We start from the raw sequence: 27568 nt of genomic DNA on the forward strand, positions 1-27568 counted from the left end.
ATTACTTGATAATAGGTCCCTCTGAGTTTAATGGATTGCGGCATAATTAACTTAAATTCAGTAATTCTTCTGGGCTATTTAAGAGAAAACACAACATCCTCTAAAACCGTTCTCTGATCAGTTGTGCTTCTCTAACAGGGCTTATTTTTAACTTGAAACAAAAACAAAAATAAATCACAGCTGCAAATGCATTTATTATTCAGTAACATGATGCAATCCGGGTACACCTGGATTCAGAAATGAATGAGGAAGCCACTGCTTGGCTTGTGCAGAGGCCACCCAGTTCTGCGAACCATTAATCAAACTGAGCCAAAACAATCTTAAGCCAATGCATGTAACATTAGCAAGCATAAAAATGCCATTGCTCTGGCATGGTCATGGTACCAGATCGTCATCAACAAAAATGCAGCACTGAGTCCCACCAATCCATACAAACAGTTTGATACTCACTCAGCAATGGTTTAACTCATTAAAACTTACAAAAAAAAGACCAATGCTTTGCATCTATATTTTATAAATTAATTTTAAAGTGCTTAAAGTATTTCACATACATTGCCCCAGTACTCTTCACAACAACCCTGTAAAGCAGGTGCATGTTATCATCTCCATTTGTTGTGAAGCAGCTGGGCTAAAAGGCTCAGGCAATAGCGCACATGGAAAATGTCTTCCATAAGCCATTAAGAATTGCTGGCCGGTGAAGTAGACAGACAAATAGTCTTGACTGACATATAATCCACACTGAAGCCCCTTTCATGTGTCAGGTGTAACTGTTGTGGCGTTTTCCACTTAAGCAATTGCCACACAGAAAGCATCCTACACAATAGTCTCTCTTTCCTCTTCGTATCATGTCGATGTGCTACATTACAGTACACCATTTAATTTGGGATATAAGTGATGAAATTGTGGGTGGTTCTTAAGTCACTTAAACACACACACGTTAGTGCCACACATGACTGTTATTGGTTATAACTGCATGGTAAGTAAACAACATTTTAAAGCCTCCTTTTTGGCATCGGGTGCACACATGCACTCCTGGGCAAATCATTGCATGCCCAAAGAGTGCCTTGCGGCTCCCACTCCTTTGCAGGTGGCTTTTTCCTGCTGTTGTTAATAGCATTCATTTTCTGTTCATTCATTTCTCAAAATGGATCCTCAAAGAGTGGAGCTGTATGTTCAAGTAATCTGCATTGTAATTATCTATGGATTTTCAGCTACTATGAAATTAATGAAGTCATGATTCTGAACTGCAAACCTCTGCCTTATGCTCAATAAAAATTGGTGGGGAGGGAAGAAATATGGTAGAATATTTATTACTTACTTAATTAAAAGATTTTAAGGCTGCTTTTCTGGACAAATGTCCACCCAAAGGGGCTTATAATCAAAACAGCAAAATTTGAAAAGAAGAGTAAACCATTTGTAGTTTTAAAGATCCAACACCAGTACTTAAAAATAGGCTCAGAAACTTGCCGGTAACCAGTGCAGCTATTATAATGAAGGTACTACAGACCTTGCTTCCAACAGGACTCTGGAAGCTGAATTCTGGACCAGATGAAGTTTCTCAACCATATTTAAAGGCAACCCCACAAATAATGCATTTCTGCAGTCTGGTCTGGACATGAACAGAAATGGGATTGCTGTGTTACAGTCAGTCCTCTCCAGACAGGGGTGTGGTTGGCAAAGCAGTCAAAAGTGGTAAAAACATCCTTGGTCACTGACCATCATTTGGGTTTCCATAATTGGTGCCAAATCCAAGAGTCCCTCAAATCACATGCTTAGTCTTCCAGTGTCCAACAACAGCTGTAAGACACCTTTCAGAGCTGCGGATCTCTCTGCCCAAGCCCATATCACCTTCATATGGTTATGATTCAGCTTATTTCACCCACTGGTTTAGGGTGTGGATATAGTCTGGTGCCTCTCGTTATTATCTACTTAAGGAACATTTGGGCGTGAGGGGAAATAAATATTCTGTTTGGTTTTTCCTTTCTGACTCCTGATAAACACTTCGTGAACAGAATGCTCTATTTGCATACTATGCTGTGCAGCAGCGAGGGCAATACCTAAATCTGCTCCATCTGTCAGAAAAAAGCAGAATGACAATTACCTCTAAAAACAAATTATCTTCCCCCATGGTGAAAGCTGAAGGGTAATGGAGAAAGGATGTAGTTCAATGCACACAGGGGTAGTGGCTTAAAAATCTGCCAAGAAATGGGATAAAACAGACTAGATGTGAATGGGTTCAATCATCCCTGGCCATCACCACAGCAGCAGGTGAACAGGAAGAGGCACCTGACATTAAGCAAAGCTACTTAAGTCCACTGGTATGCACTGGGCAGTAGCACGCAAAAATAAGTCAATGTACCGTGGCGTAAGGTCAGTGCGTCTGGCTGTAACCAGAAGGTTGGTGGTTCAAGCCCACCCAGGGATGGCTGTGGGCAAGATTCCTGTGCCGCAGAGGGTTGGACTAGATGACCAACTCTACAATTCTATGGTTTGATTATTCTGTCCACTTCCATCCCCATGGAAAGTGAATGGGAAAAGGGCTCCGTCATTAAGCAAAGCTGTGCAGGACCACTACTGCACACTGAATATTAAAAAAAATGGTCAGTAAAGTAGTGGATATAACTTTCTTCCAAAAAGAGCTTCTCCCACATGCCCAAGGATGAAGAGGGTGCGGGGGAGAGAAAGGTGGAGTAAAGGTTGCCAAACTACTCTGGCATGTTTGAAGCCATTCCCACCAGTAAGAGTGATAACAGAACAAAGTTGGTTCTCCGTGGGAAACAGCTGTGCCAGTGCAGTGCAAGAGCAGAACCTCTCCACTCCCAAATAATCAGAAAACAACTATGAAGAATACCATAGTAAAGAGGCACAACTAGCAGAACAGCTGTAAATTGGGACATGCATCATGCAAATCACAAGCAAGAAAGAAGCAGCAGTACCATAAGGAAATGTTAATATGGATTGAATCTACCAAATGTGGATTTTAGATATACAGTAAGACCATAACTTATACAGGTATTACATTCCAGGGATTGTACATAAAGCCAAAATCGTGTATAGTCAAAACACACTGGGTGCAATGGTGGGTGGGATTGCCAAAGTCTTTTTCCCTGGACACACACACCCTTTCTTTTTCTTTTAAAAAAAAAAAAACATTTTGCCAAATACATAAAGCCGAATGCACACAAGTTAAATGTGCACAAGTAGCAGGCTTACTGTGCTAAAAATTGGTATAACACATGTTCCTATGTTCCTACGTCTGAGACATAGCATTTTGTCCAAGGTCACCCACCAAGTTCATGGCTGAGATCAGATGCAAATATTTGAGCCAATGGCACCCTAGGTCACAGGACTACAACTTCACTGGCCTCACTCAGGTGGAGGACATTAGCAAAATGTATGCCTGAATCCCTGCTCCGAGAAATATGTTTTGATGTCACAGTACAGGTTTGTCACAACACAGAGGCTGCTCTCCCATTGCTGAACTGCGCAGCAGAGCAGATGGGAAGAAATGTAATTTGGCACGCTGCCCATGGGAAAGGGTGTGTGACATTTGCCCCTAACACCATGTAGTCACAAGCAGCCCCTTCGGAAGAAATTCACAGCAGAACCTCCACAATGAAAAGGGCAGGAAAGTGGGGGAATCAAGAATAATGTATGTTGCTGGTGGCATATTTCCAGCAGAAATAACATGAATGCAGACTTTTAAAAAAAATCCTTCCTGCTTTCATGAAAAGTGGGCTCTGACAGCATGAAGGTCAAGAGGGTTTATTGCAATGTATCATCAGCTGAATGTGGAGGGGGGAAATACCATCAAGTCATGGCATCCAATTAAAAGAACATAAGAAATACTCAGCTGGATCAGACCTAAGGTCCATTTAGTTCAGGATTTTGTTTGCCCACAGTGGACCACTAGATGAATCTGCACAATCCCTATCAGAAAGTGAAAGCAATGGCTTCAACTTCAGCAGGACGTTCTACATTTGAACATGCAGATTGCTTTACGAGAGTCATTTGGTTACACTTAACTGCTACTCCGGACATCAAAGAACCCAAGCAAGTCCAGAATTTGGTCATCTGTCCTGGGTGCTTTAGTCGAGATTCCTGCATTGCAGGGCATTGGACGAGATGACCCTCGGGTCCCCTCCCAACTCTGCAGTTCCATGCTGCTAATATTCCTCACCCTTTTCCAGCAACGGCAGACTGGCCCTTCTGCCTAAGCATCCTGAGTAAACTTCCACCAAGCATTCACAATCCAACTCAATTAGAATAATTGTTTTTAAATAAAACATTGCCTCAAACTTACATTATTGTACATCTAAAATTATAGATTTTGGCTGCAAGTAAGCATTGCCTTAACACCAGAGAAAACTTAACAACTATTCTTGTTCACATTAGCAGTTTGGGGCTTTTGGTGAACATCCTGCTGAGGGAACGTTAAGAGGCAAACACACTATATACATACTTTAAATATTTCTAGAAGCATCTTGAAAAAAATGGTGGCTGAGGTGGAAGATCCGTAATGACACTCACACCCTTTCCCTGATAAACCTACAGTTTGGTCTCCTGGGAAGTTCTTTGTTCTAGTACCGGCAGTAAGCGTTATGGTTGCAAATTTTGGATTCCCAATGGATTGTGCTCCTGATGGATCAGAACTCCCTGCCTCCACTTTATTGGCCCTTAAAATCTACCACCTGGAATGACTGCCTTAGTTCGTTTCATGATTCCTCCAGGTCTGTACACCACATATTTCCTTTATTCACATTTAGAGACTTACTGTGGCCACAGCTCTTTCTCTATGTAAATATCTGCATAAATGCTCAACGACTATTAACTGTTGCCAAAGTGCTCAGCAGTCCAGTCACTCCCTCTCCACTTCTGCACCAGCGCTAGTCTTTCTCACAGACAAAAACCCTCGGGATGATGCAGTTTAAATTTTCCCCTTCTGTGCATTTTTCTTCAGAAAAGGAGGACATGGCCCATTGTCACATTTAATTATGTGCCTGTTCTAATTTTGTAATTTACATAACTGGATACACACACATACACAAATAGGGCTGCAATCTAATTCTAATGGAGTTCCGCAACTAAGCAAGTTAAGTTGGTAGATTTTCATCTCTTTTATGGAAATTATAGGTTAAAGCACTCTTAAGAATGGCAATGAGCTCCTGAATATAATTGTATAGGTAACAAACAGGCAAATTTGATTTCCTTCTCCAGCAGAGGGCCAATATGCCAACCCTGTTCCTCTACTTTTGCACTCCAGATTGTTCACTCCTTCTGATTCTCACTCATCTAGTCAAAAATATGTGAAAGTTCCCTAGTGTTTATAGGAGTATCTCTACTTCATTGAAGATATTCAAGCTGTTCTCATTCCATCTTAACAGGGAACCCTCTGAGCTGCTGTTTGTGGGAGGTGAGGAGGGATTGTAGACAATTCTTAGCATCATCACCAAACTACAATTCTCAGAATGAAGCCACAAAAGTGATATAAATCTCATACAAGTCTGCAGTGTGAAATATACCCTATGGTCAGCTGTTTTTAAATTATATTATATTATATTATATTATATTATATTATATTATATTCTTGGGGACACGGATGGCGCTGTGGTCTAGACCACTGAGCCTCTTGGGCTTGCCAATCGGAAGGTCGGCGGTTCAAATCCCTGCGACGGGGTGAGCTCCCATTGCTCGGTCCCTGCTCCTGCCCACCTAGCAGTTCGAAAGCACATCAAAGTGCAAGTAGATAAATAGGTACCGCTCCGGCAGGAAGTTAAACGGCGTTTCCTTGCGCTGCTCTGGTTCACCAGGAGCGACTTAGTCATGCTGGCCACATGACCCGGAAGCTGTCTGTGGACAAACGCCGGCTCCCTCAGCCAGTAAAGTGAGATGAGCGCCGCAACCCCAGAGTTGTTTGCGACTGGACTTAACTGACAGGGGTCCTTTACCTTTTTATTCTATTCCCATCTCCACTGTTTCAGGATGAAACTTGAAAAGCGTAACACAGGGTTTTTGTTTTTAATTTAGGATTTTAAAAAGAAGGAAAACATTTTGAAACTAACTAAAACCAAACAAACACACTACTATTTAAATGTGGACAATTCTCTGTTTATTTCAATAAATTTATCCTTGCCAGTAACTTTTTATCCAAAATGCTGAAATAATGTTTTGGATGGAGTGGCCTGCACATATCCACACCACCATTTCTTAGTATGCTCTGTTTGCCAATGTTTGGAATGTATGAAAACAGCAGCACAAGGAGGATGGCGGAAGGGAAGCCCCTTCCCAATCCAAGACTTGCTCCCCTACGGAGGAAAGGCACTCTGTAGTGCATCAACAAGTGGAAATCAAAATAAGGCTCCACATCCTTGTGTGAAAGCTAATGCCATCAAAATCGGTATGTCTTACTTGAGATGAAACACATTTCAGATGGGAAAGTTAATGTGAGATATTATACATTGCTCCTCTCTCCACACACTCGGCATTCTTTTTTCTTATTTAACCAGGGCTGGGGCCTCAGGTGTTACTCAGTGGCTCTCAGGACCAGGGGCAGAAAGAAGTGCAAAACTCGCTTTATCACCTGATATGTGCTGATTTTAAAAAGTGGAGGTGGAGATTAAGGGAGTCTGTGCCTTGCCCTTTGGGATTCTGGCAAAGGGGAAAACAGAACAAAGCCCGGTCAGGCCACGGTGGCTGCTCTTTCCTGGCTGGCAGACAACCCCACGTGCAACGGATTCCAGCAAGAACTGCATGCACATGACACCGTGGACTACATTTTAGAAAAGAAACCTTGATCAACATTTTTTTTCAAGTGGAATGGTTCCTGAGATTTATTAAAATTGTCGATTAAACTTCTAAACTGAGCATGCAGTTCCTAAAAATACTTTAGCTGTGGCTGAAAGAACCAAGCATATTGTAAAAGAAGTAGAGAAACCTGCTTAATACTGAACTAGACTATGAGCACAAGGCTTTCTATTGAGATGGGCAGGAGCTCCCAAAGACTCAGGCGTTGCTTTGCCCCGAGTTTCTGTTTCAAAACTAGACTTGCCAGGAAGGAACCTGGGACTAAGTACCGTATATGCAAATAATGCACCATATCATGTAGCTTTGGCCCTCCTCAATTTTCTCATATGAATACAACTAATTCCTCTCTTCCCTATCAGCCTGGTATTGTGCAAGGCACCACGATAGTTCGGTCAGGCTTTTCAGTCTCATGCTTTACTTTAGATTGTGGCGTTTTCCAGGTCTCAATGGGCAGCACCACTTCTGCTTTTGCAAAACTGGCTTAAATGCAAGGTGCAGAAGACTTTGATTTGAATGAACAGCTTGTTTCCATTGCCCAGCAACTGATGTGGAAGCATCATAGCAGGGGAGGAACAGGTTGCATGGGACCACTGCCCCCCCCCCGCCCCGCATGCATGCCTCTCTGCACATGGAGGGTGAACAGAGTCCTTTGTGAATGGTTCTTTCACAAATTGGTTGGAGGTGGTTTTGCTAAAGTAAACATACACAGTACTAAAAGTACTGAATGAATTTTCAACCCTTCTGCTCAGCTTTAAGCCACCTTTCTACCCAAATATTTTAAGGTAAAGCTGGAGAGATTTGGGACCTTTTTGCACTGGGTGTTGATGTGTTTCCCGACTGTAGTATTTAGTTGCTTAAAACACAGAAATGAGTCAATCCGCAATCAAAATGAAAACTAAATCTCTATCGGAAACCAGGGCAAGGGGTCCGCAGTCTGTACCTGCAGTCTACTTATTAACAATCCATCCCACTCTTCACCACTAGTTTCCTGAGTTAGATGGAAGTGAAGATGGGAATTGCGTGCACGTCCTAACATACAACAGCAAGGCAGTTTCTTACCTGACCTTGTTAGGGGTAACCAACTTGGAGAGGATGGTACTCTTGGACATAAAGTTTCTTAGGTGGAGTCAGAACAAGGAGTGCAGTCTGACAGCTACTCTCATTTTGGGCACAGAGAGAATGAGAGAGAAGATGTTCTGTCCAGGGGGGAAAACCTATGGGAGGAAGCAATGGTGAACAACATTTCACAGATTGTGTCATTTTAGGGTGGGACTCCCAAACTAGGCCACGCTCACAGTTAGGGAGGAAATCACCAAATGGTGAAAAACTCAAGGAAGTATTTCAGTTTACATGCTTTGAGGTTGTAAATTGATTCATATTGTATGAACCGAGGATTTGCAAAGAACATATTGGTGATCAAAGAGGGAGGGAGTTCTAATTTACAAAGTGAGACCACCCTACCCAATATTTACCTGGACAATTTCTAGATATTTATTCAAGTGCTTCCAATTTTATTTTTTCTTTTATGAGCCAATGGATAAATATCACCGGTGGCATTAGCAAGTTCAAAACATACTGGAGACTCAAAGCCTATTAAGGAATTCAAACCTATTGTTTTGAAAACATAGCAAAGCCCTGGATTTCAGAAGCTGTCACTCTTTCTTATTCATGGGAAATTTGTTGTGCAAATATTTTTTTAAAATAAAATCATGGTGAGAACATTTTCCAAGGGTATGATACCAGCAACTTGGGCTATTAATTTCATAATTGAGATCCAGGGTATATCTACACTACAAATTTGTATTGTTTCAATATCAGTTTGTGTGTCATGATTAAAAATTCCTGCATTGCAGGGGGTTGCACCAGATGACACCCCCAACTCTACAATTCTATTATTCCTCATGCCCCTGCCCCACCCATAATGATTATTGAGAGTTGCTATTAAGTGAATACTGTTCTGGAGATCTCTAGCCTCCTAGCTCTCTCTCCCACAATCATGCAGAACAATAATTTGAAGAGTTCAGTGGTGTTCATATGATCCCAGCTCTATTATCATGCAGGTCAGTTAATTAGCAATTGTCAATCTATGGTGACATTAATGACCTAGATCCCGATCATGGAACTGAATCATGAGTGTTTTATATTTGTACAGATTTCTATATTACTTTTTGGTGAGCCATTTTGATTTAAAAATAAAAATAAAAAATAAGATAAAATCTTTTAAAATGATTAAATCCATATGAAACCACTGACAAGATCCAAAGTGAGAATTTGTAGATCTCATTGATTTCAGTAGCAGAGACTTAACAACTTAACATTTTCACCAGGAAAGTTAAAGCTGCAGTTCTGTCGCCCCTTGGAGGGAGTCCCAGGGCTGCAGGATTAATTAGACTTCCCTCTGCAATGTCAGAGCAAGAGACCTGATGTCAGATGACTCTTCCCACCACCACAGCAGCTTCCACTGCCCTGGTTCTTCCAAGATCAGGAGGGTCAAAAGGGGTGGGGCATCATGGATAGAGTGAAAAATCACAGAGAGTTGGAAGGGACTCCTGAGGGTCATCTCATCCAACCCCCTGCAATGCAGGAATGGCATGGAGATCCACAGCCTTTCAGCCCTGACACACACCCCTCAACCCTGGGAGAGATTCATGCTAGCTCAGGGCATGCCATAAATCTACCCCATTCATTGTTTTCAGTGGAAGGGGGGGGGGTGCTTTTTAAAGGGGAAATGACACTGGAGGACTAGAGAGCTCCTCCAGCTTTACTTCCACTCTGCCAGCGTGTGACCCAAGAAGGACATTAGTGGGCATTAAACTGCCTTCAGTTTCCTCACCACAAGCTACTTTAAGATTGTCCCACCAGTCTTTGGACCTAGAACGTGCCAAATATCTTTTCCTGATTCTGAGCACCAGTGCAATCACATGTCTATCACATGTGATTCAGCTGGCAACTGATGGCCCAATTCAGCAAAAGCCAAGGTTTCGTAGATCTGCTCAATGAGATTCACTTGCTGCATGAACGGAAGGAAACATTTCCAGCATGGAGGCAGTGTATGTCATAAGCCCCCCCCCCCCCCCCACCGCCCCATGCAAGGCTCCTGCTTTGTTCCTATAGTTCTCTGGAGTGGTGCTGGGTTATTAAGGTCTGCTCCAAAGACCAGGTTCACAACTTGCAGCATTATGCCTATAACGGTCATTGGGAAAATTAACCATGTGAATGGCAAAGATGAAACAAATTTGAAATGCAGAATTTGGCTTCATAGCTCGAGCATAGTACTGAGCTTGAAAGTGTGAATTTAGGGGGGGGGAATGGGATAGGTGGCTTTCACATGTAGGTAATGGAATGCAAGAGACAAATAACAAATAATGGATACTATTTTTTGGCACTAAAATCTAAGTTTCAGAGATTGAGAAAACGCGGAATCTTGAAAGCTGGTTTGTAAACTTTAAAACTTTTATCATTTCCAGATCTGATTTCCCAATTTAAAACCTTAGAACTTCACGATACTATTTATTATCTGTTCCACTCTGATTGTTTTGGTGTACATATGGTAGCTGAAACACACACAGAGTTTGCCTCATTCTCTTCAATTAGTCAAGGAATAACTCATGCATTCAGTGGAGATTCCCTTCCCGCAGAGAAATCTCCAAAACAGCCTCTGGGAGCATGGAATTCCTCTTCCACTTTGAAGCTCCATAAAGCATGTCTCACGTGATAGGAGTTCAGATTTATTTTCTTGCTTAGTTTGGCTGATAAGATTACATGTAGAGTTTTTTAAGCTGTTCGTGATTTCATCTGCATTAGGTATTTGATAATGAGGCTGATGCTGTGGATTTTGCAACAGTAGCTGGAAGCTCTTTTCCCTAGGATGCTGCTGATGGTTTAAGTCTAAACTGTACTTCCTATCAAAGCAAGGCATCACAAGGCATTGCAGAGACATTAAAAAATATCTTACTGTTGGGCAAGAATGGAAGAATTCTAAATAATGAAGGCTCATCTTCTTCCGGACCTTAAACCAGGCCTGCAATTGTGAATTTTTTAGTGGTGCGGCAAGAGACCCCCATGTCTCACTCCCCTCCCTCTCCTTTTGGTGAAAAGCAGTGACCTGACAGGGCGTGGGGAGACCCTCTACAGCCCCCCACCACCACTACTGCTCCCAGCAGAAACAATGCCAAGTGTTAAGTCCCACATCTCTTCATTGTTTCTAAACCAGGCCTGTAAAACTTTTGATCCACAAGGTCAAACAAATGTGGCCCATCAGTCCCGATTTGTTGCCTTATTGGGACTACAAAAAAGGGGGAGCACTTGCCGGAGCACAGGACAGAACAATGTTTGGTGGACCGTAAGTGGCACCCGCCAGCCCTGAATTACACTCCATGCAGGTGGGGAAATAGATTCCCAACACGCCCTTTGGGTTCTAGGCTGAAGGGAAGCTGGTTCCCTTTAGTGGCCTAATCGCCACAGTTAGCTGAGAGATTGCATTGGTTCCTACTGGATTTGAGGGTTTGGAATGCCCTTCCTTCCTTCCTTCCTTCCTTCCTTCCTTCCTTCCTTCCTGTTTTCTAATTTTACCTAGGGTTGCCAGGTCTGCTTCCAAAAAATAGTGGACAAACGGTGTGGGGGGGTTAAATTAAATTAAATTATATATTTTCTTACAAACATTTTAACACGTATTAAAATCATAAAGCTTTTGAATAAAAAAAATGTCCACTATTTTGTGGAAAAAAATAGTGAACATAATGTGAAAAAAGTGGACTGTCCACTCAAATAGTGGACACCTGGCAACCCTAATTTTTACCTTTCCTACTGTTTGGATACACAGACTACCCAGATAAATGTTACGAATATGGAAAGCACCCCCTAACCCCACCCCAGTTTACAAAAATGAGACAAGAAGATGCCAGCAATAACTGGAATGTTTCACTTTGGAGCACATCTACACAGCAAGCTTATATTGGTTTTATACCAGTTCTCCTGTCAGTTTCCCAAAATAACATGGAAATTAAAGTTTAGTGGTGATTCAGATCATTTTCTGTTAGAGATAGCTACATCTCCCTATGGAACTTCCCATGATCCCTTGAGTTAAAACTAAAACTATTTGGATGTGATTCAGCAGCTTCACACAAGCCTTCTTCAGGCATTATTCTCAAACCCCTGACAATAATCACGAGGGACGCCGGAGGGCCGCACACATTTGCCGTGCTGCCTTGTCCTACACCAGCCCTCTCTCCCCGCAAGACTGTCTGCTTGTTGAGGGCATGTCCCCAATGGGGCAGCCTGCTGACTGCATGTAGGTTGTTCCTGTGAACCAGGACCCTGAGTATTTGGGGCTCCAGCCCCGTCTACGTGAGATCTGTTTCCTAGTTCTGCTGGATTTCTCAGCGGCCTTTGACACCATCGACCATAACATCCTTCTGGACCGTCTAGAGGGGTTGGGAGCTGGGGGCACTGTTATACAGTGGTTCTGCTCCTTCGTCCTGGGCCGTGTTCAGAAAGTGGTGGTGGGGGATGAGTGTTCAGACCCCTGGGCTCTCACTTGTGGGGTGCCTCAGGGTTCTGTCCTCTCCCCCATGCTTTTTAACATCTATATGAAGCTGCTGAGAGAGATCATCCAGCTGGTTGTTCACCAATATGCAGATGATACTCAGCACTACTTCTTGCTTAAATCAGAACCAGTGAAGGCAGTGAAGGTCCTGAGTGAGTGTCTGGAGGCGGTTGGAGGATGGATGGTGGCTAACAGATTGAGGTTGAATCCTGACAAGACAGAAGTACTGTTTTGGGGGGACAGGAGGTGGGCAGGTATGGAGGACTCCCTGGTCCTGAATGGGGTAACTGTGCCCTGAAGGACCAGGTGCGCAGCCTGGGAATCATTTTGGACTCACAGCTGTCCATGGAGGCGCAGGTTAATTCTGTGTCCAGGGCAGCTGTCTACCAGCTCCATCTGGTATGCAGGCTGAGACCCTACCTGCCCGCAGACTGTCTTGCCAGAGTGGTGCATGCTCTAGTTATCTCCCGCTTGGACTATTGCAATGCGCTCTATGTGGGGCTACCTATGAAGGTGACCCGGAAACTGCAATTAATCCAGAATGCGGCAGCTAGACTGGTGACTGGGAGTGGCCGCCGGGACCACATAACTCTGGTCCTGAGAGATCTGCATTGGCTCCCAGTATGTTTCCGAGCACAATTCAAAGTGTTAGTGCTGACCTTTAAAGCCCTAAATGGCCTTGGTCTAGTATACCTGAAGGAGCATCTCCACCCCGATCATTCAGCCCAGACTCTGAGATCCAATGCTGAGGGCCTTCTGGTGGTTCCCTCACCGCGAGAAGCAAAGCTACAGGGAACCAGGCAGAGGGCCTTCTTGGTAGTGGCACCCGTCCTGTGGAATGCCCTCCCATCTACCTGACATTCAGAAAATAACTGAAGGCAGCCTTGTTTAGGGAAGTTTTTAACCTGTGATATTTTAATGTATTTTAATATTTGTTGGAAGCCACCCAGAGTAGCTGGGGAGACCCAGCCAGATGGGCGGGGTACAAATAATAAATTATTATTATTATTACTATCCAGTGGGTTGAGCTTCTGTGCACGAGGGCAGGGGAAGCGCAAGGGCTCCTGCCATTCTCCCTCCCTCAGTTAACACATTTGGCAATCCCTGGGGTGCAATTATGGGAGGATGGGGAGGTATTCCTGCCTTATTTTAGATTGCACATGGTTATGCCTTTAGACGGAGACCTGCAGCACGGTGCCAAATCCCAGCGAAATGCTAGTTAACAAAGCCGAGTTCAATTCTGGTAACGTAGCTTGAGGAGGATTTTTTTGTGGGGGTAGCGCATAGTCTAAAAATGAGGCACAAACAAAATGTCAAGCTGAACAATATCCCTTAAAGAGTAGTAAACATATGGAGGGAGCTGCTTAGTAAGGCCAGTGAATCAGAGAGCATAAATAAGCTTATGAGACAGCTAGACATTTTTATAGAAAGAGTAGGTAGAGACTTCCTTCAGATAGCTAGAGTGGTGATAACTTAAAGGGGACATGCTTGGTTATTGCACAAGACTTTCTGTCCCAATGATTATGCTTTCTTTTCCACAAGCTTTTTCTCCTTTAGGCCACCTGCCAAGATTTATCAAAGCACCCTCATTTTTTATTCTCCTTCCTTTATTTACTTTTACCAAGGAGGCTAGCACAGAGCAAATATTGCTATCTGTGGAGCTTTCTTTTTAAGCAACATTTCCTGAAGAGCAGATATTCTTGGGTTTTCCTCTTCATTATTCCCTCGTTTTCAACCAAGCCTTGTCAAGTGAGATGAGAATAGGGGCTGTGTTTGTTTAGCTGAGCAACTGGAAGATTAAAGCAGACACACACTGGCATTCCCAAGGATTTCAAGCCAAGTGAAGAGATGTGTCTTTTATTTTATTTCCCTTCTCAATATAAATTTCTACAAAGTTTGAACGTCACAGGCAAATAATAATAATAATACGGCTTCTCTTCTGATCCACTGTAATCAGAAAAATCACCATGCTGGACCAACACAACCTGAGAGCTAAGGGGAGCAGTGAGATGCCTGAAGCATCTTCCGTTCTGATCAAAGCAACTTTGCACATGATGTGTCTCCACAGTTTGAAAGAATGAAAGTAGCCTATGTGGTGTGACCAGTCGTTTGCTAAGGGAGGTCACACAGACTTTGTGATCCTAAAGTTCCGGGTCACTTCTCATGTGGCAGTGTAGAATGAAAGTGTGTATATATCACCAGAGCTGTTTTTACGGAAAAATAGATGCCAAAGCTCACCGTGAACTTCTCCCTCATTCTCTTAAAATGGCAATGGCTTCCACCTGAGAAGGGCCGGAGCTGAGCTCCACCTGAAAAAAGTCCTGCAAATCATACACCCCACCATGTGCAGGCAGCAAGAGCTGACTGCAATGTATAAAGGGCAGAAGTTGATACATCCCTAGAAAAGTGTGAAATGAACCTTATCTGAGCTCAAAAGAGGCGGCTTCCCTTTTCAAAGAATGCTGCAGAATATGGCAGTTGGTGGTCGGGGACACTGGGACACTTGTTACTCCAGGACAGGGATGAGGAACCTGTGGCGTTCCAGAGTTCGCTGGATTCCAACTCCCATCAGATCCAGCCACAATGGCCAAAGGTAAGGAATGCAGGGGAAGACTATACTAGAATGAGGGGAGCCCTTCAGGTCACTCCTTCTGCAATCATTCCTCCATACACAAACACACCAACAGACTTAGCTTTGCAAAATTTCTCTTTTGTGTTTTATTTACTTTCACATATGCCAAGGAAATAACTATTAGTCCTTATATTTATAAATGTGTGTACTTTTCTTCAAAATTAAGATGCAGCAACCTCCACAATTCTTTAGTTATGTAGCCTGGGAAGGGAGAATAATTAAAGAAAATTCAGGGACAATCTGTTCTCAAAATGGTATCGGAAATCATTAGTGATGCACAGCCACACAATGAGTTCAGCATTATTAAACCTTCGGTGCCTTCTTTCTTTAACCTTTTAAAATATATTCTTTCTCATTTCCTATTTTTGAAGATGTACAGTAAGGGTTACTGTTACTCCTCAAAGTACATCTGTAAAATACCTTCTCCTACCGCAGGCACCCTCAGGCATACATTCTTCCTGGTTATCCATCCAAACACATAAAACACACAAATAGTGCACATACCCATGAGGATTAATCTTTCCATCTCTTAGGTATTCAGAAGAGTAGACCAGTCCAATCTACACGCCAAGGATGGAAGAGTTAATGCCAGCTGTCTGCATGAGCTGGTTTTTGATAAATAGGACCCTTCATCCAGAACATGGTGAAACACTTTGCCTGAACACTTTGCATTATCACTCATATAAGCAATAGTAATGGTTGACTAAACCTGGTTTATTTTGTTTTTTTTTTTGCTGCATATGACAACTTGCAGGGTTCTAAGCGTTGTCTCTTCTACCAGCCTGAGCCTATTTTTTATATATTAAAATGGTATGGCCTGTGGACCACTTTCTTCTAAGCCCTGCAGAAACCTTGAAATTGAGCTGCATGCAGCCTCCGCTTTCCTCAGCTCACAGCCTGCAGCATCATAATTTTGGCAAGCAACTCTGATCAGTGGGAAGAAGTGAGAAAAACTCCACCTCCTGCCTACCCAGCCTGATTTGGGATATAGTTTGGACAAACCATATTATTTATCTGGATACATGAAATAGTATTCCTCAGTAGGAATAGAAGTCAGGTACCTCACGGGTGTCACTGGTGAGTGCCAGGAGTCTGTTCTTGGGCCTAAGGGGACACACGCTGGGCATCTATCTAGTTCAGCATTCCCTCACCTGGTACCTCCCAGGTGTTTTGGACTGTAACTCCCAATAGCCCCAGCTAGCCCTGGAGAGCATCACCGTGAGAAAGCCTGATCAAATCCCCCGGGGTCTCCAAAATGGATGCCATTAGGCCAGAAGAATCTACCTGCAACTCTGAACATTTCTGACTTTCCTGTTGGTTACACATAGAATTAAAGAGGGCAAGGCTTTCCATTATATTTAGGGAAAGCAACGTATGGTGGCCATATCCCGTTCACCAGTATTTTGACTTTCACTCTGCTTTTTTGCATCTATAGGCATAATCCACTGTAGGTTTCTTCAGCCACTGCAATAAACAGCACTTGCAGAAAAGCACAGTTGTGGGTTCTCCTATTCATTTCAAAGAAATAAAGTACCTGACAGATTCAGGTTCATGTATTCTGCAGACAGCAAATATAAAGACAGGTTGTGAAAGGTAGTGGACAGGGAGATGAGAATCCCAGATTCAACTCCCCATTCAGCTATGAAGCTATTTTGTGGCCCTTGGACGAGTCTCAGTGTTTCTCCATTTATCCTACTTCATAGGGTTGTTGTGAGGTTAAAGTCTAAATCTTCTTCAAGGAAGGGTGGCATAAAAATGTAAGAAAAAATAACAGAAATCCCTTTTAATTGTCCTACAAAATCCAGCAGATTTCTTGTTGAAGCAAGGCTTTTAAAAGCTACTATGAATTTCAGTGTAGATAAAATTTGATGGCAACTAGGAAATGAAAAAAAAACCCTTCCCCATGAAATGTAGTGGATCTTTTAAAAATGTCCCTCATAATGCCAAAATATATTCTATCTAGTACAATTATTCAACAGCTGTACAACCCAAGCTACAGAACAGTTTGGAAGTCTTATTCTGTGTTTTTCATATTAAAAAAATTAGCAGGTATATATGTTAGCAGAGATTTTTTTAAGAGAGAAATATTTACACAGAATAGTGGTCCAATTATATAAACCAAGAGTCGCTATGCAAAGGAGGGAATCAACTATTTGGCATCTATCATTTGGAAAACAAGGTCATGAGGTCCTCCCTTGAATGAATGAGGAATAAATTACAATGCAGCATTCTAAATATTCTACATGGAAACAAAATCTTATTGCATTCTTGACATGATCAAGAAAATGAAGCCAAGCGTGCATTTGCTGATGAATGTGGTACAACTCTGGCTGTGCTAGAGGCAAAAATCTAGTTCTAATTAATCACCAATTAATAGAAAGCTTAGAATGTATTTCTGCTTAATTACAAATATAGCTTCTCATTAAGAAAGACTTAATTAATCAATTTTTAAAACATCCTCAGTGCTGTGAATCATTTTCCACACAACAAGCTGAAATGACTAATGGAGATGAGAAACCAAATTCAAAACACGGTAATTCAGCTGTGTTCCTCCTCACTGCTTGGAAGCGAAATGTACAACGCACACACACACACACACACGGACACACAGCTGATATACTCAGTTTAACTGGCACTGATAGGAAATAATGGGTTTCTTTTGAAATAAACTTACTCTTAGCAAAAGGGAGCATAAACCAAATCAGACACAGACTTTGGCGAAACAAGAGATGCTTTTGTCTCTGTAAATATAACCCAGTTGAGAACAGTCACTGCTCTGCTGTAAATCACTCCAGCAGTGTCACAGGCACCTGTCAGTAACTCCTTTGTAGCTTGTAAATGAAATGATTTACTAACTAGGGGACAGATCGTGGGTGTGCCAAGGATCTGCACAGCTTCCATTTATTTCAATGAGACGGGTTTTCAAACTGCATTTCAGGGAACTCCTGGGATTGTTTGGAAACTTGTCAGGGGCTTCCTTTCCTATGAGATTAACCATGGTGGACAAACTTCTCTGAAAGACAACTTGCCCCCGGAGACTAACCTTCCTCTGCCATGTTCTACAGGACCTGGAACGGTGCCTGGCAGGAGCTGTGTATCTCAGAACAGGATACAGAATCCTCCATAACAGGAGAAGCCAATGCAGTGCCCTCCAGATTTTGCAGGACTGCAATTTCTACCATGCTAGCTGGGGCTGATGGAACTGCAGTCCAGCAACATCTGGAGAACACCTTGTTGCCCTCTGCCACATGCAGGAATATCGGGCAGGTGCTCCGGGTTCTCTAGCAGGCAAATTAACGAGTGTGTTGCAAGAGGTTGCAATTAAAAACAAGCAAAGGAACAGACTGAGGGCTCAAGCTAGAATCCCCTGAAACAATTAGAACCTGCATGGCACTAGCACTTGGTGGAGTGAGCCCTGTGTCGTGATTTGATCATTTAGAAGCACAGGCAACTCCTCATTTACACATTCTCTATTTGTGCACAGCTGTGCACACAGATGTTGCCGGGATCCTGGAAGATGAACCCGGAAATGGGGAACACCCTGGAGAGGAGTCCTGGCTCCTGAGGAGACCCTTCCCAGGGCCAGAAAAGGACGTCCTCTTCAGTCTCTGAGATGGGTCTCCTCGAAGGTTCTTCCCTGCCCAGCAGCTGAGCTGATACAGGCAACTCCCCATTTCATGTGATTTTGCGCATGGGGGTTCGGAACACATCACCCGACACTTGAGGTTGCCAGCAATGTTTTATATTTGATAATGAAATCAATCTTGGAAACAAAAAAACATGAAGCCACCATTAGTTGGAGTTGTTTCTGATTTCAAATGTTTATCCTGCCAAATTATCATAGCAACTGAAAAAGGGAAAGTACGTATAATCATACTGTGGCCATATTTTTTCAAGCAATAAATGCAGCTATCACATAATATCTTGGGTCCCATGAGCCTTCTAACCATGAGTCTGTTATCACAATTAAGCATTTAGGCAAGGAATATTCCACTGATGTGGTGGTGAAGGGCAGATGTGATGATCAAACCATAGCTCTAACTGTGTAAATCCAACTTCACTCTTCAGGACAACACTAAGGGCAAATGGCAGCAGGCTATCCATATCTAAAAACCCTCAAGAACATAAAGTCAGGATCCACAGAGCTGCTTTGTGTACACCCGGTGAGATTTTTGTTTTTTCCCCTGTCTTTAAATATCAGGCCCCTATGCCATATCACAACATACTCCCGAAAAGTCCCAAGGCTTCCTTTGCAGATGTGGAGATGGTTAAAAGCCTCTCTGGATCCCCGGGGGGGGGGGGGGCGGGGGGACACCACTATTACTTGCTAATACATGGCTTGTTGGGGCCGAACAGGCAAGATAACTGTCTGTTCCAGTTTCTAATTATTATGTACACCAATATATTTATATGTGTGTGGCATATGCATACACACAGAGACAGAACATGTTTGTGTGGCAAGTTGGCTGGAAGATTTAGTGCTCCATCTGATAGCATTATCAATGGGCTTGCCTATCTACTGTCAGAACAGAAGTAATAGATTTCCAATCATTGCTTAAGCTGCAGACTTAGCAAGCGGTGGCTGCTTCACTCACCTGGTTCGAGCGGCTGGCTTTTAGTCGAAGTTGCTTTCATCTTGAGGGCCTCTCTAACCGACATGTCACAACAGGAGCCTTTGTTAGTATCCTGGTCACTGTCTGCTTGGTCACTGTCCCCATGGCCACTGTCTCTCAAGCTGGCTCTCTCAGGGTCCTTGAAGGTGGAGCTACTGATTTTTCATGTATAGAAGGAAAGAGAACAAGAGAGAAAGGGGGGAGAGAGAGAGAATGTGTTAAACTTGTATTTATTTCCCCCCACCCCGTTTGAATTGTTCTTTCTGGCAAAGGAATTTCTGAAAAGGATGCAAATGGGGAAGCCGAGAAAGTTATTTAATAGGCCTTACCTTTGAACAAACTGCTGCCTGCTGCCCATGTAATTGGGCTCTGCGGGAAAATTGTCTGTCTGTGAAAGAGAAGGAAAAAAAATACATCTAGTTGTACACTGGACAAATCTCCTGCAGAGCAACAAGATTTCCTAGAGGAGGAATGATTAATAATTCAAAAATAATTTTCCCCACCCCTTAATGTTCAGATTTGTACATTTTAATTAAATTGCAAAATGCTGGTATATCATTAGGCACTCAGAACAATTAAGTGATACTGGCCCACAAATTACCTGCTAAAACAAACAAGGAAGATTTACATAAGTGACATGGAAATATGGCTTGTAATTAACCAAATACTAAACTCATCTTAAGCTTTGTATTAAGGCAAGTTCAGATCGCCACATTTTGTTCACAAGTATTTACTGTTATGTATCACCTTTTGCAGATGCAGTAGAAGCTCTCTTGACAAACAGTTCACTATGCAGTAAAAAAAACCCAGCTGGACTATTCATTTTGATTTATAAACAGATGTTGGAGAAGGTTCCAGGCTAGCTAGTTTTAAGCCCCCTGATATGATAGATTTCAGCTCCCTGCCCTGTCCAGCGAAGAACTATTCCGTCACGTAGCCCTTACTTGACTGACTGCAGTCTGAATGAAGCAGCACAGCCGAGCAACAATTGTACCACATGCTTAGAAAAGCTCTTCTCCAGTCCATGTTAGCAAGCTCACACAAAGGCTTCAGTCAACAGATGCAGCAGGCAGTTGCCCATCTGCTCCTGAATACAGGAATCCCCCCACCAAAACAAAACAAACTTATCAGTGGTAACGGATAGAATATTGAATGGAAGCAGGGAGAAGGACAATCTGCATATGAATCCCACAAGCCTGGCACAAGAACTTTGGACATTTGATGCGGTTCACCCACAAGATGCTATTGTGCCCCCTATGAAGGGAGATCAAATGTGGAGTCTGGGCTGGAATGAATAAGGGTGGAGACAGAGGACACCAAATAGAGGAACTGGTTGGAACTCCAGTTTTTGTTTGCAGGGCTGTGAATGTGTATTCAAACCACTTCCACCATACTTAAAGCATAGCCTCCAAGTGCCACTATTCAGCCACGGAAATTAATAAGCTATCCTGCTTGGTTCCTGTGCCAAAGGAAATCTTGGTTTAAGCTGGGGACCTAGGCAAGATTGCCACTAGCTTGCAGCCCCATTAAGAGTATTTTGGCTCCCCAATTCCCCGCCTTGCTCTCCTCTACAAACCATGAAATGCTCCCCCCTGTCCAGTTTGCTTTCCACAGTTGCCTGCCCAGCCAGTCTCCTGCTCACCAATGCTCTGCCTGCCTCCACCCTCTGCCCGGTTCCACGGCCAGAAGGCTAGGAGAGATCCTTAATCCACACCGGTGGGATCTTCTCAGCTCGGCAGAGGAGCATTGGAGTGAAACAAGTGCCTCAGAGCCAATGGGCAAACAACTGCACCTGCGTGGCTTTGCAAAGTTCTCTTCCCCCCCCCCCCCGCAGTCCAATCCCAAGCATGTCTACTTAGAAGTAAGCCCCATTGTGGCATTTGCTCCCAGGTAAAGGTGCATAGTCAGAAGAGACTTGCAAAGGGGTTTTGGGGGTGGGGGTGGGAGGGAGAAGCTCCAAGGGCAAAGGGCATGGCTGCATTCCTGGAGCTGAGCACCAAGGCAAGGATGCCCATCTTCAGGCTGGGCACTTGGCAGGTACCGGGTAAAGTAAAAAGGTAAAGGACCCCTGGATGGTTAAGTCCAGTCAAAGGTGACTATGGGGTTATGGCGCTCATCTCATTTTTCAGGCGGAGGGAGCCAGCATTTGTCCACAGACAGCTTTCCGGGTCATGTGACCAGCAGAACTTAACTGCTTCTGGCACAACGGAAACCAGAGCGCACAGAAACACCGTTTACCTTCCCACCTATTTATCTACTTGCAATGGCGTGCTTTGGAACTGCTAGGTGGGCAGGAGCTGGGACAGAGCAATGGGAGCTCACCCCGTCACAGGGATTCAAACCGCCAACCTTCTGATCAACAAGCCCAAGAGGTTCAGTGGTTTAGACCACAGCGCCACCCGCGTCCCTACTGGGTAAAATGGACACAGGGCCACCCTGCTTCTCCTTTGGCAGTTTGCCATTTGTAGCACAGCGCCTTAAAAGCTACCCAGGCTGGAGGCTGGAATTCTGTGGGGTCTTTAAAAGACTAGCAGTTGCACTGAGCTGGTGTTGTGAATCAGTGTATTAAGCTTTTTAATTAACCCCTTTTGAGGTCGCAACAAATGTTTGTTAGGCTTTTAAAGCGCTGCCAGGCTTTGAGCATGAAGGTGCTCCGTGTGTGTAGGTGTGCTACCATCACACACACACATACAATCTGTACTTTTCTGATACTAACAATTAATAGATACTAAAATACACATAATTGGGCTTGACCACAGGTGTAGAAGGGAAAGATCTTCAACTAAACGTTATAATGTGAACAGTTTCATTCAGGGGTTCAGTCATCAATGCTTCTCCATTCCATTTCCCTCTCCCCCAAAACAGAACTGCAGCTTAGCATTCTGTATTTGGGGGGGGGGGTCATTTCCTACTTTATAGAGGACCGTTCTCTGAGTGAAGTGATATCTGGTCCTAATGCTGTTTAAAGATGAAGAACCATCAGAAGAGACCAGAGCCTTGAAGCTGCTCATCCACAGCCCCAGGGCAGCAGACTCCACAGACACACAGACCCTCAGGTCACAATTCTCCTCACTATGGTGAGACATTTTGTATTTCTCTTTAAACTATAGTTTTTCTAAAGTTGCATTTTTACATAGAAATAGTCCCGTGTAAATGTTACGCAAATATGTCTCATCTTTTTTGGTGATGCATTTCCTCTATTTTGATGGTACATCCTAATTCTGTGTCCACTAAGCATACTCAGTCCTCGCTGAGCTGTTCTTTGGGGCATGCCAACTTTAGAGATTTTCCAGTAAATATTTATGTACTTCTATGAACCTTGGAATATCCCTGTGCATGCAAATATTTACTGCTTGTTTCTCTGTGACCTTGTGGTAACTACAGTCCTCTCTGCACTCAGCAGCTGAGTTCACTAAGAAGAAGTGATATACTGCTTATGAGGGAATAGTGGATTTCACATTCTTTTCATGGAAGCTGCATCTGGAAATATGGCCATGCCACCTGGCAAGGTAAGCCACGTTTCAGACACAGTTCATGCAACTAACAGATGAGGACTGTAGAAGTATTCATGGATAATATCACTACAGACTGAAGGTGGGAGATCCAGTGAATACATATTTTTATTTTGTAATGTGCTAATAGAAAATAAATGTCATGGGGGAAAGTGCTCTAATGAAGGCTTCATTCTGGTATGCTAATTTTGTAGGTGTAGGTTTGTTTTCTCACAATAGAAAAAGCAATAAACCATCTGAAGTCAAAAACTGAAGTGTTAAATTCCAGGAACAGTTTTATTAACTCATTGACTTTTTGTGTGAACAAAGCATCTGGTCTGGTTCGCATATAATGCTAACCCATGGTTTGATTAGCCTAACCATGGTTTGTTTCATTATATGAACACATCCCAGTAGATTAACCATGATTTGTTTGTTGCCAACAAACTATGATCATAAGTCATGGGTTGTGGACGGCTTGCAAGTCTTGGCTTGTTCTGGCAAATGCTTTTTATTACACGTGAACCCGACACGGTTTGTTAACCATGGTTTACCCAGCTTCATCACAGACCTCTGCCAAGCGGAAGAGCAATGTGGCATGAGCAGTGTGAAAACAAAACCATTCCCATGCCTAAGTGGCTCTTGCTCACCCTTTGCCTAAGAAGAATTCATGTCTAACTCACAAGACAGACAACTGCACTTCGCAGCTGCTGCTGAGAAAATGAAATTTTAAAGCAACTGCAACCAAGTATTCCTTACTAGCATCTAAAATTAGTGGAACATGAAAGCAAGGAGTTAAACAAACTGTAAAAGGTAAATGTAAAGGATCCCTGGACGGTTAAGTCCAGTCAAAAGCGAACTATATATATATATTGATATTCCAATTTCCCTTATTTAATTGTAGCAATTTCTGTGGTTTTAATATGTAGATATAGATATAGTTACACGGCAATTTTTGAAGAGAATGAAAACAAACATTCACATAGGTCAAACTGGCAAAAAATTAAGAAATTCAAACCCCTTGCAATATAGAAATACAGTCCTTGGAAGACAGGGTGGGGGGACTCAGTGAGCTTTCAATCAACCGCCAGTACTGCCGATAAGAAAAGAGTGTTGTCTGCAATTTGCAACTCACAGCTGTGGGGTAGTTAGCACCTCCTACACAAAAAGACCTTTCAAGAAACAAACCATGGTTTGTTGGATCATTTGCAAGGCAGCTTGTGGCTGTTTTGTAGTTTGTGAAACAAACCATGGTTTACAACAGGTCAAATTAGGCCCACGAATCTGGCTTGTGCAGCCATTTTCAGTTGGCCATGCCCAACTGTAACTCACCTGACATGATCAGAAAGGTTGTTTTCTGCTGCTTCAGAGAAGCGGACACGGAGCAATGGATTCAAACTCCAAGAAAGAAGATTCCACCTAAACATTAGGAAGAACTTCCTGACAGTGAGAGCTGTTCGGGAGTGGAATTTGCTGCCAAGGAGTGTGGTGGAGTCTCCTTCTTTGGAGAGCTTAGGGGGAGGCTTGACAGCCATCTGTCAAGAATGCTTTGATGGCGTTTCCTGCTTGGCAGGGGGTTGGACTGGATGGCCCTTGTGGTCTCTTCCAACTCTAGGATTCTAAGATGAGGCGCTCCCAAGTGATCCCCTGCTGATAGTAGGCATGAATCCACATGACAATATATGATGTCAGGTGAATGACAGACTGGTGAACCCACTCACCTATCAAAAGGGATCCGTGGGGTGGCAGTCACTTTTGGAAACCTCTACTTCAAGCTCTCATTTCTGAGTCTTACACTTAGTATCTCTGGTCAGTTTCCCATGTGAACTGGAGGTTTGAATGCACTTTACTGAACGCCACCTTTCTGAATACAGGTATGTCCAAAAGGAAACAGCAGTTACTGCTATTGTCAAAAAGCATTATTTCCTAGCACCCTTTTGTGTATTTAATAACTTCTTACACAAACTGCAGCATTCCCCCTAAGTCTCAAATAACCACTGCAGCCTACGCATATTGGCAGCTTGTGTTCTTTTAACAAACAAGCAAAAATCGGAGGAAACAAGTACAAGTATGATGGATGTGCTTGATTCCAAGTCTCAGCAAAACTCTGATTCCCTTTAATAAGTGCTTCCAAGGATGAGGGGCTGAAGCAAAGACAACCAACAAATAGGACTCTTAAAAAGAAAGGAAAAGTGATGCGGCAAGCTTTCTAGTCAGAAGATCAAGCAGCTAGGGACCCAATCCAGCTAGTACAGTTGTTCCATTTCACTGGGAATGTTAGATGCATACCTAAATCTCTCCCACTGAAACCAGTCGACCTGGTTTTTGTGGCATCATCATATTCTAAAGCTTTAGTTAAATAGTCACTGAGGGTCAACTTTAAATGGGAACTCTTGAAAACACTTGATTATTTTTGAAGCTAATTGGTTGTCCTGTATTAACTGTAAAACAAGGTGACAATGGAAACATCCTAACTTTTAAAATTACATTTTAAATTCTCCCATGCATCATTGGCGATACCCCTATATTGCAAGTTCGAAGGAACCTATACTAGTGACAATGTGCAAGCTTATTTACATATTATCAAGCACATAAAATGTCCTAAAATTAATTAACAAGATGATAGTCAGAAGAAATGTAAATTATGAACAAGGATCCAGACAACATTAAGCACTCTGCAGTGTCACTGATTTCAACAGAACTGCCATATCGAGCCATATTGAACTCCGTGGGGGTCACTTCTGGGGAGCTGTGTCTAGGCCTGAGCTGTCCAGCATGTGTTTAACTCTCACTGAAATCAATAGGGCTTAGAAGTGTTTTAACACTGGATTGATCATGCCCTAGGTTTGGTGAGCGGGTGGGCGGGTATTTACAGCATCTGTGGAAAGCAGCCAAATCCTAGAACTGAACCACTCTTGTATAGTCTTCTGAGAGAGTATTTTGGGCAAAAATTGTTTCACAGAATTCCAGCAAATGTACATACACATCACTGGGTGGCCTTGCAACTGACAAGGCTCCTGCTGTGTTCCTCGTCACCACGCCTCTATGCTGTGGAGCAGCGATGAGATCTGCAACATTGTCTGGGGCTATTATGCTCCGTGTGTGAGGACTGCAAGATGTGCAGGACTGAGTTGGATAGAACAGGAATGGGCTGTCCTACCCAGCATTCAGGACACTCTTTGTTCTGAATATTTAATGCACATGAATAAAATAGTGTACGACATGGGAACCAGCAGCTCTGAAAAGTCTACAGGCTCCTGTGCAGCCCTCACCCACTGTGATGTCACCCGTGTCAACTATTAAGACCCCAGGTTTGCAGAAGTAAAAACAAAGCAAAGCAAAGCAAGTGAAAAGGAAACTCGTGTGTGTGTGTGTGTGTGTGCGCGCACACACACACACTCAAAAAGAGACAGAAGATGTTCAATGACCACAGGATGCTGAATCTGTTTTTTTTTGGGGGGGGTGGCAAAATGGAAAACTCAGTGGATGAAACAGAGTATCCTCTAAAAAGGGCATTCCTGGTTAAATTGAGGTTGCCAGGATCCTACCCCTCTGTGAGCTTAAGGGCAATCCCCTGCTCCTTCTCCAAGCTAGAAATGTTTGCTTTTCTGTTTGTGCGTGTACAACTAAGGCACTCTGAACACCTTAGGAGTACACGGGCCAAGCAATGTCAGCCTTCCTCCTAACCTTGGAGTTGGGTAGGGGACAGGGCACAGTCACACAACTGAGGGGACAATTCTCCCCTCTTTCTGCAGTTTCACAGTAGAATGGAAGACTGGAGCTTGTAACATCAGGGGTCACTAAACTCACTCACCATGGTAAGTAAAAATACAGAACCCCGGCACTGACACCATTAACAACCCTTTGATGCAATCTGGGATAAATTGGGATTTCCTGAGGTCCAGCTATCACTCCCACCCCCCCACCCCCCGTCTTCCCAAACACTATGAGGATGGTGACCAGAATCTGCCACTTATTTTATTTATTTATCTCATAAAAGTTACACACCACTTGATTGTAAAAAGGGAAAAACCCTTATTTTACTTTAAGAAATGTTGGTGGCATCAAGTCATTGCCTAACAGCCTCTTCCCATAAAACTGATCCACCAGGAGAGGAGAACGCTCTCTTCAGACTCAGCCCGCCATGATACCCTTGATGACTAACACCTATGTATTTATGGTACTTTCCTATCATTGTTATGCCTGCCATAGGGTCTGAAAGGTCCACTGTCGGCAAATCCCAGGGCAGAAGAGAAGCATTGGGCAAGACGACTGCAGTGAAAGTTGCCCTTCTGGGCTCCAACGTAGGAACCACAGGCATTCTGGAGAAATGAAGATGTCGCTGGTCACTTCTGCACCTGCCTCACCCAGGGTGTCTCCTCAGAGCACAGGTTGCCTACCTGCTGCTGCCGCCGCCACCTCCTCTGACCTCCTGTGATCTCTCTTGAGCAGCACTGGTGTGGCATGTGGGTACCAGGGCAGT

The 27568-nt window shown here is 43.4% G+C and overlaps 1 protein-coding gene across 11 annotated transcripts in view; it reads right to left on the reverse strand.

Moving 5' to 3' along the window:
* PCDH17 (protocadherin 17) overlaps positions 1–27568 on the reverse strand; it is a 142706-nt gene that overhangs the window by 68512 nt on the left and 46626 nt on the right. For 7 of the 11 annotated variants that reach the window (XM_033148007.1, XM_033148006.1, XM_033148004.1 and 4 more), the window contains exons 2-3: positions 19924–19982; positions 19577–19749 (exon numbers count right to left, since the gene is read on the reverse strand). In XM_033148007.1, coding sequence (XP_033003898.1) covers positions 19577–19749; positions 19924–19982 — 232 coding nt within the window. Of the gene's footprint in view, positions 1–7863; positions 8019–19576; positions 19750–19923; positions 19983–27568 lie in introns of all 11 variants that reach the window. The other 4 variants (XR_004426517.1, XM_033148008.1, XM_033148009.1 and 1 more) reach the window with 3 other exon arrangements.

Source organism: Lacerta agilis, chromosome 4, assembly GCF_009819535.1.
Source record: "Lacerta agilis isolate rLacAgi1 chromosome 4, rLacAgi1.pri, whole genome shotgun sequence".
NCBI classification, from domain to species: Eukaryota; Metazoa; Chordata; class Lepidosauria; order Squamata; family Lacertidae; genus Lacerta; species Lacerta agilis.